The sequence below is a fragment of the Thalassophryne amazonica genome, chromosome 6 (genome assembly GCF_902500255.1).
Source record: "Thalassophryne amazonica chromosome 6, fThaAma1.1, whole genome shotgun sequence".
Lineage (NCBI taxonomy): Eukaryota > Metazoa > Chordata > Actinopteri > Batrachoidiformes > Batrachoididae > Thalassophryne > Thalassophryne amazonica.
In genome coordinates, this window is record NC_047108.1 from 65,516,724 (window position 1) to 65,528,794 (window position 12,071).

The following is a 12,071-nucleotide window of genomic DNA, read 5'->3' on the forward strand; positions in this document are numbered from 1 at the left end:
CTGCTATCTTCTCCAGTGTCTTCAGTTTAGCACCTTTGAGTCCAAGCATTTTGTCGGTATTCCACACTTAGACATTGGTACTTCCAGTCTGTATTTAACACAGATGTTCCTCTCTGCCTCTGTGTATGCTGTCCCAGCTTGCATCTTCCACTCTGACACTATGTGCTGGAATGTCTCAGGGGCATCTTTGCATAGCCTGCATGTTGAGTCCTGTCTGCTATGTTAGGGTCCTGCTACCCTAAACAGTGCCTCTGCGGTGTCCTTCAGCCCAGCCTTTGCTAGCCATTGCTTAGATTTCTTGGTGACAGCCACCTCTGTCTGCTGTACATCCCATGGACGGGTCTGGTCATCTCCTCTTGTTCCTCACTGCCTATTGTCCTTCACTTTCAGAGGTGATCACTTTGTGATTTGTCCCTGGGGGTGAGCCTCTTTACACATTCTTGAATGTTTCGTGTTTCATCCTGGATAGCAGTATTGACATCTGTCACCTACTCTATGCAGAACAGAAGTGGGGCTACACCTGATGGTGTCTTGTGTGATGGCCCTAGAGTTTGCTTTTATTGTTGTCACCCACAGCCATCTCAAATTCCTGAGGAATGGAGCCAAACACTCCAGTATTCATATGTGGGTCATTACTTCATAGGCTTTCTTGTAGTCAATCCAGGGCATGCTCAGGTTGGTCTGTCAGGTCTTCACAGTCCTGGGTGATTGCTGTTTTGACTAGTGGCTGATGTTTTGAGCCTCTGGTGTTTCCAGTGCCTCTGAGCTTTGCTTGTGTGTGACTTGCCTGAAAAAAGTGGTTGCAATGATGCCTGACAGGAGCTTCCATGTTGTAGAGAAGCAGGTTAATGGACAGTAGTTCGATGGTGTTGTACCCTTGTCGTTCATGATCAGTATCACCCTGCCTTGTGTTAGCCATCATGGCATTCTTATGTTGGCTAATGGTTCAATTTTAAGTCAACAGGACATCATCTAATGAATGACTCATGGCCATATTATGTCCATTATGCCATACATGTCATAAAGCGCTGTGAAAACTTGAGTATGATGTTATATTGTGATTAAGCCGTATACATGTTTCCAAAGCAATGCAATAATCCAACTAACATTGGAATACGTTACACATCTTAATTGGATTATAGTTGAAATATAAACTTATTTATGAATGGAAAATACTTTTTCCATGACTTTTTTTTTTTTTTCCGGATTGATACAAACAAATCTGAGGGCACAAAACATCCTGAGCAAACCTTCTGTTCTGTTTGCTCATGTTAAATCCATATGCAACTTACACTTCATGGTGAAGTGGAAGCAAACCTTATTTTTAGGTCTTCAATCATACCTGTACGTTACCACTCTGAATGTCTTATGGCACTCTGCCAACTTCATGCATCATAGTGTAGTGTCATAAAGAAGGACAAACATTTCTAAGAGGTCTTGCATAGCTGTTTTTGGTTATATTTACTACGTAGGTGGTGTTAGGTGCGAAACATCTGCTGCTGACCATTTGTGGAATGGAAAGACTAATGGAAGGCCTTTCACAAGTATCACAATTTGTTGTAATTACGGAGTGCAGGTTGATTAACTTTTTCGTCTACCAGTTTTCATGTTTTAAAATTTGCTGATCAACTGTGTTCCAGAAAGGAGAATTTTATAATCAAGGCTGCTGGGCCCCGAATCTTGGTTCCACTTGGTACAAAATACCCAACTCAGTGTATAGTAGTGTTCAGAATAATAGTAGTGCTATGTGACTAAAAAGATTAATCCAGGTTTTGAGTATATTTCTTATTGTTACATGGGAAACAAGGTACCAATAGATTCAGTAGATTCTCACAAATCCAACAAGACCAAGCATTCATGATATGCACACTCTTAAGGCTATGAAATTGGGCTATTAGTAAATTTTTTAGCAATCCTGTGAATCACTAAACTAGTATTTAGTTGTATAACCACAGTTTTTCATGATTTCTTCACATCTGCGAGGCATTAATTTTGCTCATTTACGAGTGTGCTTGGGGTCATTGTCTTGTTGAAACACCCATTTCAAGGGCATGTCCTCTTCAGCATAAGGCAACATGACCTCTTCAAGTATTTTGACATATCCAAACTGATCCATGATACCTGGTATGCGATATATAGGCCCAACACCATAGTAGGAGAAACATGCCCATATCATGATGCTTGCACCACCATGCTACACTGTCTTCACTGTGAACTGTGGCTTGAATTCAGAGTTTGGGGGTCGTCTCACAAACTGTCTGCGGCCCTTGGACCCAAAAAAAAACAGTTTTACTCTCATCAGTCCACAAAATATTCCTCCATTTCTCTTTAGGCCAGTTAATGTGTTCTTTGGCAAATTGTAACCTCTTCTGCACATGTCTTTTATTTAACAGAGGGACTTTGCGGGGGATTCTTGCAAATAAATTAGCTTCACACAGGCGTCTACTAACTGTCACAGCACTTACAGGTAACTCCAGACTGTCTTTGATCATCCTGGAGCTGATCAGTGGGTGAGCCTTTGCCATTCTGTTTATTCCTCTATCTATTTTGATGGTTGTTTTCCGTTTTCTTCCATGCATCTGTTTTTTTTTTTTTTTTTTGTCCATTTTAAAGCATTGGAGATCATTGTAGATGAACAGCCTATAATTTTTTGCCCCTGCGTATAAGTTTTCCCCTCTCCAATCAACGTTTTAATCAAACTACGCTGTTCTTCTGAACAATGTCTTGAACGTCCCATTTTCCTCAGGCTTTCAAAGAGAAAAGCATGTTCAACAGGTGCTGGCTTCATCCTTACATAGGGGACACCTGATTCACACCTGTTTGTTCCACAAAACTGACGAACTCACTGACTGAATGCCACACTACTATTATTGTGAACACCCCCTTTTCTACTTTTTTTTTACTAATAGCCCAATTTCATAGCCTTAAGAGTGTGCATATCATGAATGCTTGGTCTTGTTGGATTTGTGAGAATCTACTGAATCTACTGGTACCTTGTTTCCCATGTAACAATAAGAAATATACTCAAAACCTGGATTAATCTTTTTAGTCACATAGCACTACTATTATTCTGAACACTACTGTATGTGAACCATCAAAGGGATTTGGATTGTATGTTGGCGCTATCTTTATCTAAATTACTAAGTATACTGTTCTGATCAACCTTACTACTCTTTCTCTCCCTTAAACATGGGGAGTGCATGGTAGGGGGGAAAGGTGCTTTAATTTCTACACAATCACCTGATTTGGATGCAGTTACCATCAAAATCAATCAATCAATTTTTTTTATATAGCGCCAAATCACAACAAACAGTTGCCCCAAGGCGCTTTATATTGTAAGGCAAGGCCATACAATAATTATGTAAAACCCCAACGGTCAAAACGACCCCCTGTGAGCAAGCACTTGGCTACAGTGGGAAGGAAAAACTCCCTTTTAACAGGAAGAAACCTCCAGCAGAACCAGGCTCAGGGAGGGGCTGGGCTCTTCTGCTGGGACTGGTTGGGGCTGAGGGAGAGAACCAGGAAAAAGACATGCTGTGGAGGGGAGCAGAGATCGATCACTAATGATTAAATGCAGAGTGGTGCATACAGAGCAAAAAGAGAAAGAAACAGTGCATCATGGGAACCCCCCAGCAGTCTACGTCTATAGCAGCATAACTAAGGGATGGTTCAGGGTCACCTGATCCAGCCCTAACTATAAGCTTTAGCAAAAAGGAAAGTTTTAAGCCTAATCTTAAAAGTAGAGAGGGTGTCTGTCTCCCTGATCTGAATTGGGAGCTGGTTCCACAGGAGAGGAGCCTGAAAGCTGAAGGCTCTGCCTCCCATTCTACTCTTACAAACCCTAGGAACTACAAGTAAGCCTGCAGTCTGAGAGCGAAGCGCTCTATTGGGGTGATATGGTACTACGAGGTCCCTAAGATAAGATGGGACCTGATTATTCAAAACCTTATAAGTAAGAAGAAGAATTTTAAATTCTATTCTAGAATTAACAGGAAGCCAATGAAGAGAGGCCAATATGGGTGAGATATGCTCTCTCCTTCTAGTCCCCGTCAGTACTCTAGCTGCAGCATTTTGAATTAACTGAAGGCTTTTTAGGGAACTTTTAGGACAACCTGATAATAATGAATTACAATAGTCCAGCCTAGAGGAAATAAATGCATGAATTAGTTTTTCAGCATCACTCTGAGACAAGACCTTTCTGATTTTAGAGATATTGCGTAAATGCAAAAAAGCAGTCCTACATATTTGTTTAATATGCGCTTTGAATGACAGATCCTGATCAAAAATGACTCCAAGATTTCTCACAGTATTAAAATAAAAGTGGAAAGTGTGCACTGTGAGCTGGTACCTTAATTTGCTTTCAGCTTCAATATGCTGTGATCAGTGGCGAAAACTGTGAAAATCTTGGTAATATCCAGATATTTTTGAACATGAATGTATTTTTTGAGAGATTTATTTCACTTTCACATGTCCTTTAGCCACCAGCAGCCCAAATATGTCAGTGTTGTAAGAATATTTGAGGTTATGCAACATCACATCGTCTGTTAGAGGAAGGAAAAAAGAAGTATTTAAAGGGGAAGTAGTTTACTGATAAAGTAAGTGAAAAGAAATAAAATGGCATTTCAGAACGTCTCCCTCGTGGGACCTTGTACATGTTTTAATGTTTTCTTTTTTCTAGAGGTGAGAAATCTCAAATGTGTTGAGGATTTGACACATGAAGGTCAAGTAGCATTACTAAAAGGTTTTATTTGACAGTTTCTTCACAGTTTCTTCACTGGCTGGGATTCACTTATCATAAGATGTGGTCATATTGTCTACAAGCACGACTATTGTGACCCTCAGATTTGTGCTATGGAGAATTAGGACCCCAGTCAGGAGAGACTAATCAGTGAAACAGGCTGCTGAGGAGGTGAGCAGGCAGCAGGAAAGAGAACTAGGTAGGACTTGACTTGAGATTTTGCACATGCCGCACTTGCGCAATCACGTGGTGGTGTGTTAGAATGTATGTGTGAGTGAAATTAGGGGAGAGAGAGAGAGAGAGAGAGAGTCAGCGATTAGTTCCACTCCGCCCACATTATCTGTGTCCAAAGTGTGTGGGTGGTGAAATGGTTGAAAGCTTACTGTGCCATTAACTGGCATCGTTTAGTTTTAGTGCGAAGAAGAGACAAGTCCAGGCCACCCCTGCTCCTCATCAGGTAGGACTCTGTTTTAGGTACGACTTTTAATTTTGCTCACTCGGTCATCACAGCAAAACCGGTCAGGTTGACCTTTAGTGATGAATAAATATGTTTTGCCTTGTTTTTCTCCTGCAAAATAAGTGCTGTTATGCCCGCTTTTATTTCCTGACTACAGTTGTTATTGTTGTTATTGGCTCCAGACCATGGCCTTGGGCCCTGAACGTGGCATTGCTCAGTCAGGTGCTATGTGTTGGTACATGTGAAGTTTTCAGTGCAAGCTGTAAAAAAAACAAAAAACGGTGTAAACCAGTTTTAGCTTCAGAGGAAGCTTTATTCAAATGTGGCAGCAGATTGTGACGACAGAAGGTGATTCACTGCTGATCTCACTCACACACACACACACAGAATGGAAGGACTAATGGAAAAGGGTGGCAGGCTGGAAAAATGACACACTTCTTTCTACAGGGAGCTCCATGTTTGCAACGAACGTCTTAGGAGGTTAGATCAATACATGTTATGTTGGGAAACTGCATGTCAGTTTGAGAGAATGCTGATGATAAGTGTTTGGTTTTTGAGAAAAGGGGAAGTGGAGTTTTGGGGGGGTCAAATGTATGAAGGGGGTGTGTGTGTGTGTGTGTGTGTGTGTGTGTGTGTGTGTGTGTGTGTGTGTGCAAAGATCTAATCCAGCGAGAAGAAAGCAGACTCTTCCCTTTTCTGATGTGCACTTAAGGTGTTTTTTTTTTCTTCTTCTTAAATGAATGCTATTTAATTAACAAATGCCTTATTAAATGATGTTTGTGATGGGTGTCATGCACAGAATATTCTGCACATGCTGTGTAACACCTTCTTAGATCTGTCCATTTTTATCTCATTGGACAAGGTTGTCCAGATAGCAACCTAAAGTACACGTCATCTTCTCTCAGTCACACACAAAAGCAGTGATGGAGCAGACACAGTTGTATTTGCTTTATTTAACTATTAAATAATATACAAATAATGAGTGTTTGAATTCAGTGGTCCAAATATTTCATGGGGTGAAAGATGGAATGTACCATTCAATGAGTCTTGTTGAATGGTACATTCCATCACACACAGTTTATAAAGTTCGTGTTGTGCGTCACTGGTGCTTTGACATCAACAGTCCAACACGAACTTTAACTAGGAATCCAAAATTGTTCTCAGTCAACTTGGAAAAACAGTTGGATAGTTCAAAAATAAGTCTGATGATGTAGTCCGCGATGCCGCGTACCAACTTTGTGTTCTAACCAAAAAAAAAAAAGACTGTGTGCTTCCTCAGTCCAGCAAAAAATCACGTTAGAAATTTGTCCAGCTTTTCATCCTAACAGCTCTTCGTGCCTCCGTGTGTGTGTGTATTAAAAGAATTAGCACCATCAATAAGCTCGTTCGAATCGTCATCTGTCAGCAAAACAAACTCTGCCATGTTCAGCTAAAAACCACCCCCACTAGTGTGAGTGGGCAGGGTTCACAGCATGCAACAGTACAAAATGTATGGAACCAAATTTGCACGCTAAATGCAATGCAGCACAAATGGGACGAATAATATATCATATCACGTGACATACAAAGCACCAATAAAATGACAAGGATCCACTCAGCCGTTATATAATATTTAACTATTTCATGTACTTTGAGTATATTGGTCAGGTGGCCATCAGCACAGATTGACCCACAGTGCGATACAGCATGGTGACCCTATTTTTAGGGGAGCAGAGATGTTGCTCAGTCTATATTTGTCACCTCATGCACTTCTGCAAGGCTGACCTGTGCAGCAAGCAACCATATGCCAACTGTTCTCGCCGTGTGTCATCCGGCTGAACAGAAGCTGACTGCTTTCAACAGATGTGCTTCAGTAAGGCAAACATGCTCTTTTGACAGTTTCTGCAACAGGAGGAAGTTGGTGATGACAGGCAAGGTGAGGTGTGTGTGTGTGTGGGGGGGGGGAGGGGGGGGGTGTTAGGACGGTGCACACAGTGACAAGTTTATAACTAGAGTGAGGAAGTGTCTTCTTGTACAGGTAGCACCAAAAAGTTGTCTCCTATGTGAAGAAATATTCACTTCTCTCATGCAGAATTCCACCCAGTTGGAGTGACAATGTCTTCTCACGTGAAACTTAGGAAGGAGAGGGTTGGTACGGTGGAATATGACACACAAATTAAAGGTAATGCTGTGACTTTAATCTGTACTAGTTCTCCTGCTTTAGTCATCAACATATGTTCTGACTTGTAGAGATGAAAAAGTCTCATTTTATTTAAAGCCGTTAATCACCCGTGCATATCTTTTGTGATGACTCACAGTATCTTGCGGTTTCTCTTGTCCTTAGTTCTTTCTCCTTCTCTTGCTGTTTCAGAAGTGCGTTGTCAGCTTGTGGACCAGCTGAAGGTGTTGGACTTGCAGGTGGAGCAGAAAAGCCAACAGCTGCAGGACCTCACGGACTATCTGCGGCGGCGGGGTGAGATCGAAAGCGAGTATGCTCGCTCCCTGGACAAACTTGCCGAAAGGTTCACTTCCAGAATCAAAAGGTAGCAAAGACCCTTGGGAGTACTGTTTTTATTCCTCTAAGAAAAGTCAAATTTTCTGAGAATTGTAGGATTTCCTGTAGGGATGCACTGGTGCTGACGCTCATCTTGGGTATTCAGTTTGGACAACAACTCATATAATTGGACTCATGTTGCTAACAGAGTGCATGTGCAGAAGAGATAAATGAGCAATTTAGACCCATTTTAAAATAAATGCAGACAGCAAAAGTAAAGTGAATTACAACCTTTCAGGTCCGGGAGCACCAGCTGGCATCCACCTCATTACTGAACCGTTGTCGCCCTGAAAATCGGTCCATCCTGCCTTCACTGCGTATGCATCATTTCTGAGCATCAGCAGCGATTTACTGATTATCACCTTGTTTCTGCTTCCAACTGCACCCCAGTCATCATGTATCTCAGCGACAGATATGTGAAGCTTTTGTACAACAATCCTTTCCACATAAATTCAGCATTATGGGGAAGCGATCAGAGCACCACAGCAGCATGTCTGAGTCTGACGTGCTGCTGTGCCTGCATCATTTCGGAACGTCGGTAGCGATTCACCAATTATCGCTTTGTTTCTCCTTAAAACGGCCTTGTTTCTGCTTAAAACTGACTTTAGAATGATTTAAGAGGTTTTACTTTGTCATCTGATGGTTAATAATCACATTATTCCCTTTGATCACTTTGTGTGTAGAGAGTCAGACTCAGTCAGTCTCAGATGCATGCACAGTGAAGGCACAGTGAAGGCTGGATGGACCAATTTTTAGAGGGGACCCTTCGGTTGGTGACACCGGGTTGAGTCTTGGATGGTAACTACCCAGGCAGACAGCCAGCTTTCTTGAAAATAACCATCTATTTGCAGCAGCCAGGTGAACTGTGGGTGTTCCCTTGGCCTTCTCCAGCTGCTGGGGTCCTCACCTGCATGCTGGATCATGCGCAGAGAAACACACCACATGGCCAAAATGTTGTAGCTGATGTTTCTCACAATGCAAGGATAAAGTCACCATCTTCTGAATAAGACCATATTTACAGGAGTTGTTTACAGAATATTCCTTTCATATGTTCTGTTGCAGAGCATAGTCTGATTAATATCTCATGGACTCATTATGTCCCTTAAAGTTTGTGTTACAAAATGTTGTGAAAACTCCAATAGGATGTCGCAGTCTGATAAAGGTGTATCCATGTCTAGAATGCATTTCAATAATCTGACTAAACTCAGAATGCTCCAGGTCTTAATTAGTGTATTCGTTTACTCTGATTATAGAGAGGAAGAGCAGTAGTAGCGCAGGAGAGCAGGTAGCTGAGTGGATAGGGAGCTTGAATCCCCCTCATGCTACCTGTCTGTGTCCTTCATTTCAGTCTACCCAGGTGTAAAAATGGGGGCTGACCTTGGCTTGGGAAATAACCTAGGTCAGACTTGTGTCCCATCCAGGGCAAGCCGTAGATCTCATAAGGTTGACTGTACGAGATCCAGAGATAAGCACCAGCACCAACAGGCATATATAGGACTTACTCCTTGTTTTTCTTACTCTGATTGTGACCATATTTGAGTTAAGGTAATGAGAAAATGCTTTTTAAATGTCAGTGTTTTATTCAGAGTATTGTATGAATTGGGTTAGTTTTGGAATATTGCTGTCTTTTATGTTGTCATGGTGCCTTTGACTCCTGATGAGCCATGTTGAAGAAAACTCTGAGCACTTTAATTTAAAGAGATATTAACAATGAATATATTAATGCTAGCATTTGGGGCTGATGAAAACAGCTTTAGCCACTAAACAACAGGAATGTGGTTAGCCGATGTTATCGGCTAACGCTTGACCAAATGTGCCAATGCTAACTGCAGTCAGCGTTTTAATTATTTTGAAATCTAGCCCTTTTGTACTCAAAAATAACATGGCAACATAACAACGTCTGCTATAACGTTTGGCAGCGCCGCATCCAGAAAGCGAATAATTCCTGAAAAACTTTCCAAACTTTCTCATTGATGCCTCCTTATCGTTACCATATCTGCTTTAGGAAGGAACCTAGTGGTCACTCTGTGGCTCAGGTCTGGATGGCTCTACTATCACAAACCCGCCAAGAAAGTAAGGACCATAACAGACTGAGTGAGAGCTGCAACAGCATCTTCACACAACCCCTCACACACTGTCTGGAGTACACACAGCGCCTGGCAAAGAAGGTACAAACACCTACTCACCACTCACAAATCTGTGGCCTTTGTGCAATGGGACAAATCTTCAGTAATTATATTTTGTTGCTGTTTTATTACCGAGCCTACCACTTTTGATTCTTAACTTTTTAACTTTCACCCTGAGATTTTCCTTGAGGTTTAAAACTGCTTGGCTCACCGTGTTCCTTCGTTGTTTTGCTCAATCTCTTGTTTTGTCTCCCTGCAGAGTAAAGATATCTGTGTGCAGTTACAGGACGGACTACTCAAGGTTATCACAGAGCTACAGACTGTAAGGGAAAAAAAAAACACCTATTCTAATCCTCTTCCTAAACAAATAGAAGAAAAGTAGCGGTGTCTGTGTGCAGGCATGGCGGACGTACTACCAGTACCACTCAGAGTACGTGTGTGCGGAGGGGAAGCTGAAAGAGGCTGAAAAACAGGAGGAAAAGCAGAAGCAGAGTGCTGCTAAGAAACTGGAGAGGTTGATAGAAAAGGTAAATGATATGGTCTGTAATCAGTTATTTCTGTTTTTCTCTTACTGACAGTGGTTTATTTACAACAGAGACAAGGTAAAGTCCAAGAGCTGCACCTGAAGTGCACCAAGGCCCGAAATGAATACCTGCTCAACCTGGCTGCCGCCAACTCCTCTATGAATAAGTACTACCTCAAAGACATTTCGACTCTGATAGATGTGAGTGCATCATACCCCACCTTTATCTCATGACTGATAATAATGGTTTTTGTCCTTTTAAACATGGTGAGGTCTTTTCTAAACACACACCAATGCACAGTAGTGCCAGTTGTGGTGTAGATTTCGGTCCCGTGTATCCGTCCAGTCTTGTATAAAGTACCTCAAAGTGATACTTGAGTGAAAGTACAAGTATCTTATCATAAACCTATTTTGGTAAAAGTTAAAGTCTCCTACATTTACTGTACTGAAGTATCAAAAATAAATTTCTCATATAAAATGTACTTTAAGTAAAAGTGGAGTGGAGAGTGAAACAGCCACATGAGAAGAAAGCCAGTGTGGTGTCTGGAGAAACCAGGAGGGGGCCTCAACCCCCATAAAAAGCTGAATCCGCCTCTGGAGGAGCATTTGGTTTTGGTGACAGGATGAGTGATCAACATATGTAGCTGTAAATAAAGTTGCCGTTCTTTTTCTAAAGACCCACACACACACTTTTCTGTTAAACAAACAGAACAGTGTGCCATATTTAAGAAAAAGTAAAAAAAAAGAAAAAACAATGCAAGCGTCATCACCGCCAACCACTGCAAAGCAGCCAAACGCAGTGCTCTTTGTGCTCTCAAATCCAAAACGTGGCGCCGCTTTTACGCACCGCATCTCCGGAAATTTCAAATAAAATAAATGAAACGAAACAGCTGCGCTGAAATTTCCCCCTTAAGTGTGTGTTAACTCCAGTGGGAGCCGATCCGTGTATGCGTTGGCGTGTGCTTGTTTGGATTCCAAAGCACAGATGGCACCCTTTTCACCCTCCAGTCTCCTCTTCTTCAGCGGGGGTGCGTCAGTTATTATACAAAAAACAAATGCACAAACATGCTGAAATGCCAGCAGCTTAATGCCAACTTTAACATTGAAAACGCTATAGACATGCTAACGCGTTAGCATCTGCATTAGCATAAAATACATCTATCAACTGTTTCAGAAGACCATAACAGGTCAGTTTAACATAAAAAAGGTAAATATTCCTCACAGACATATGCTCTTTAGGGTTTTAGTGGGGAAAAATTATGATAAAGCGACATAAAACAAATTAAACCAATGAAGCAGCAGCTCGAAGCACATTGGTTCAAGATTCAAAGCAAAGCTTGGTTGATGATATGGAAGAAACGAAACATTTGCGGTAAAACAAAGTTATTTAGCAACTAATCGATGACTAAATTAGTTGACAACTATTTTAATAATCAATTTTAATCGATTAATTCGATTAGTTGTTTCAGCTCTACTCAGAATTTGAACTTGGAATCTGCTGGAGCTGTTTTCTCCTTTTAGGGGGCATTGCCCTGAGAGCTCCTGGAACCACTGGGATCACTGTGGTCTTTACATTCCACATCTCTTCTGGTTCTTCCTTCACCCTCTGGTGCCTTTCATGCTTTCTTTTCTTTCTTTCTGATGTTATCACTTGAAATTTTGCTGTTCTCAACCACCTTTGGTGGTTTTCCTCA

The 12,071-nt window shown here is 41.5% G+C and overlaps 1 protein-coding gene across 1 annotated transcript in view; it reads left to right on the forward strand.

Annotated features, from left to right (window-relative positions):
* The first annotated feature begins 5,031 nt into the window (after positions 1-5,031).
* arhgap4a (Rho GTPase activating protein 4a) overlaps positions 5,032-12,071 on the forward strand; it is a 66,551-nt gene continuing 59,511 nt past the window's right edge. The window contains exons 1-9 of the mRNA XM_034172355.1: positions 5,032-5,046; positions 5,541-5,543; positions 5,583-5,675; positions 7,267-7,356; positions 7,546-7,717; positions 9,734-9,896; positions 10,114-10,176; positions 10,253-10,381; positions 10,450-10,578. Of these exons, the coding sequence (XP_034028246.1) occupies positions 5,651-5,675; positions 7,267-7,356; positions 7,546-7,717; positions 9,734-9,896; positions 10,114-10,176; positions 10,253-10,381; positions 10,450-10,578 (771 nt within the window). The 5' untranslated portion in view covers positions 5,032-5,046; positions 5,541-5,543; positions 5,583-5,650. The remainder of the gene's footprint in view (positions 5,047-5,540; positions 5,544-5,582; positions 5,676-7,266; positions 7,357-7,545; positions 7,718-9,733; positions 9,897-10,113; positions 10,177-10,252; positions 10,382-10,449; positions 10,579-12,071) is intronic.